This window comes from Tupaia chinensis, unplaced genomic scaffold, assembly GCF_000334495.1.
Source record: "Tupaia chinensis unplaced genomic scaffold, TupChi_1.0 Scaffold000290_1, whole genome shotgun sequence".
Classification (NCBI taxonomy): Eukaryota; Metazoa; Chordata; class Mammalia; order Scandentia; family Tupaiidae; genus Tupaia; species Tupaia belangeri.
The window spans coordinates 4735941-4739461 of NW_006159775.1; the positions used below are offsets into that span (position 1 = coordinate 4735941).

Genomic DNA, 3521 nt, shown 5'->3' on the forward strand with positions numbered 1-3521 from the left:
ATATATGCATGTACTCTATCATGAATAAAGAAAATACAGCTAATAAGAAAAATATTGGGACCAGCAGTTAGTGTAATGGCTATGTTGCTGGACTCCCATGTAGTCGACCTCGGTTTGAGTCACAGACCAGTGGCTTAAACTCACTCCGGGCGCGTGTGCATGAGTGCCCAAGATCCCAAGAAGAGAATGGAGGAGAAGGAATTGCAGCGTGGCCATCCCCCTGGGGGGTGATTTCTCGCTTTCTGTCTCTATGTCTCTCTCTGTCTGTCTGGCGAGCACACGCGCCCTATAGCAAAAACTTCTCCAATGCTATAAATTAATTAATTAAACAGATAAAATCAAAATAGATATGTTCTTTTTTTTTTTTTGAGAGGTTTTTGCTATAGGGCGCGTGTGCTCGCCAGACAGACAGAGAGAGACATAGAGACAGAAAGCGAGAAATCACCCCCCAGGGGGGATGGTCACGCCGCAATCCCTTCTCCTCCATTCTCCTCTCAGGATCTTGGGCATGCACGCACACGCGCCCGGCGTGAGTTCTAAGCCACCGAGTCCAGGACGTGAACCGCGGTCGACTACGTGGGAATCCAGCGACATAGCCATTACGCTAACTGCTGGTTCCCAAAATAGATATGTTCTTGGGTGACAAAATAATAAAGAAATACAAGGAAGTACTTGTTGAAATCAGTGCAGTGGTCACTTTTGTCAGACTGTAATTGTGACCGGTTAGACACAAAGAGGACATGGGTGAATGACAGAGTTCTAAAAGATTATTTCCTTATAATAATACATTAAACTATAAATTTCATGTCTGGTTTTCAGTTTTTGTGTCTTACAATTTTCATTATTTTTAGTAGTATTGGTAGTATTTTTCATTTGCACACATGCTCACCAGAGAAAAAGAAAAGGAGGCAGAGAGAATGGAAGTGAGAAAGCAAGCCGTCAGGTCCGGGACTCGAACCACATTTAGCCATGTGGAAGTCCACCATGCCACCAACTGGCCCATCAAAAGATTAAAATTTTTTTAAAAAATCAAAGCCCTTAGGGTTTTCCACTAAAAATTATGGATGTGACAACTTTTATTGTAAATATCAGTGAATGGTTCTTAAGAAATTGCCTATATTATAGAAAGATTATCTAAATAATAAGCTACAAATATTTTTTAAAATAACAGTAAATTCTCACGTGTGCATAGTTATAAAAAAATCAAAAACTTAATTATACATTTCTAGCACATTTATTTTGTTACAGTATTAGATAATACAATTTGGTTATATGGATTTTGTTGCCTTCCAAAATCTTCTTTTCCTCCCATACAAGATTACTCACATTATCCTCTTAGAGTTTAGAACCAAAGTATTGGAACAGATTTCATATTTCCTTGAATGTCTGCACTTTGTTTCACACTCCATCTTTTTACATAGAATGAAGATTGGTTATCTTGCCAAAACGTGATGAAAATTATTAATATACAGCTACACACATTGTCATCCAATTTGTAAATAGAGATCCTCCAATCCACATACCCAGGCTATCTCTATTCCAAATATTAATGACCAATGGCGACTGCTTTATGTTGTTAAATGTCTAAGAAAATCAAAAATGTAAAACATTTAAACCATCAAAAAGAAAGCAGTTTTTAAATGCAGTATTACAATAATTTTGGACAAAGATATAACTGTGTTGAACACTTGTGTCCATCAAATGTTGACAATTTCTTTCCAATTATTCAAGCAGCATTTTAAACGGTGTGATTAAGTAGTCCCCCCTTTAGCTTCTTTTTAATACAATTACGTGGTGTTTGAGTTATTCACATATTCAAGAAGTGACCGGTCTAAGACTCTTCGGATAAGGGCTTCCTCAATTATATTAAAATCCTACAATAAAAAGAAAGGAATTAGAAATACACAGAGTCAATATTGTTTCAGAAACGGGAGTGTGAGGCAGATGAAATGCCTTCACTTTACAAGAAACGAAAGCCAAGTTAAGTGTCTTTTCCAAGGGTCTACAAAGACTGTCACATACTTTTTAGGTCTAGGACTTTTGCATTGGAGCTAGTATATTTCTTTCCTTCCTTCCTCTCTCTCTCTCTTTTTTCTTTCTTTCTTTTTATTTATTTGTGGTTTTTTTTGTTCTTGTTTTTGTTTTTTGTTTTTGTTTTTGTTTGTTTGTTTGTTTTGCTAGCAGGTGTGTGAATTCACCAGAGAGAGACAGACAGAAATGGAGAGGAAAAAGCACCCCACGGGGAATGGTCAAGCTGCAATTCCTTCTCTTTTTCCCTCCTTTGGGATTTTGGGCATGGTCACACACACATCCAGAGTGTTTCTTAAGCCGCTGGGATTTCAACTATGTGGGGACTCCAGCTGGTCAACAGGCCACAGAGTAGGCCCAGGGATAGGATATGTTCTATTTCATGTTAGTACGTATCAATGAATTAGTTAGTGTCATAATAAAATAGTCTTATGTTGGAATTTAAAGATTTGTATCTGATTAAATTAACCATTTTAGCCAGCATGACAAATCCTATCCAGAATGCTATGTTCCTCTTACACATATAACACGGGGCTGGCTCTGCGGCACTACGGTGATGTGCTGCTCTGAGAGCAGAGGGATCCCAGATGGTGACCACAGTTGAAATCTCCAGCCTAGTTAGCCTGAGACACGCTGGGTGTGTGTGTGATCGCCCAAGATCTGACAGCCTGGAGGACTGCAGGAAGGAGATCATGGCATGACCAGACCCTGCAAAGCATGCTCATCTCTCTCTCTCTCTCCCTCCCTCGCTCTCTCTCTCTTTCTATCTCTTTCTCTTACATGTGTATGCATGTGCTCACAAATAAGCAAAAAATGTAATATAAAGTTGAGATACCCCCATAGGATGTACCAGCCAGTAATACTGAATATCTATTTCTATAAAAACTGTTGAAAATAAAACTTTCTTTCTCCTTGCCTCCCTATCTATCAAAATGGTTTTCTTCTTTTTTTGGAAAGGTTTTTGCTATAGGGCGCAAGCAGTTGGCACAAAGACAGAGACAGAGAGACAGAAAGCTAGAAATCCCCCCCCAGGGGGGATGGCCATGCCGCAATCCTTTCTCCTCTATTCTCCTCTTGGGATCTTGGGCACACACGCACATGTGCCCAGCTTGAGTTTAAGCCACCGGGTCCGGGACTCGAACTGTGGTCGGCTACATGGGAGCCCAGCGACATAGCCATTATGCTAACTGCTGGTCCCAAAACGGTTTTCAAAATTTTATGTCAGCAGGGCCAATCGGGGTGACGTGCTAGTACCTGAACTACACGGTTCAAGTGCTAGAAACAGAGACTTGAAAAACACACTGGACACATGTGCGTGCATGCCCAAAATCCTGAGAGGAGAAGGGAGAAAAAGGGATAGTAGCTGGTCATTCACCTTAGGGGGTGCATTCTCACTTTCCCTCTCTCCCTCTCTATCTTTCTCTCATGAGCATATGCACCCAATAGCAAATTAAAAGCAAAAAAAAAAAAAAAAAAAAAAGACACCGACAGAA

General features: G+C 40.0%; 1 protein-coding gene across 1 annotated transcript in view; it reads right to left on the reverse strand.

Annotated features, from left to right (window-relative positions):
- Positions 1 to 1058: 1058 nt before the first annotated feature.
- Positions 1059 to 3521, reverse strand: part of RNF125 (ring finger protein 125) — a 50942-nt gene continuing 48479 nt past the window's right edge. The window contains exon 6 of the mRNA XM_006150567.3: positions 1059 to 1874. Within this exon, the coding sequence (XP_006150629.1) occupies positions 1788 to 1874 (87 nt within the window). The 3' untranslated portion in view covers positions 1059 to 1787. The remainder of the gene's footprint in view (positions 1875 to 3521) is intronic.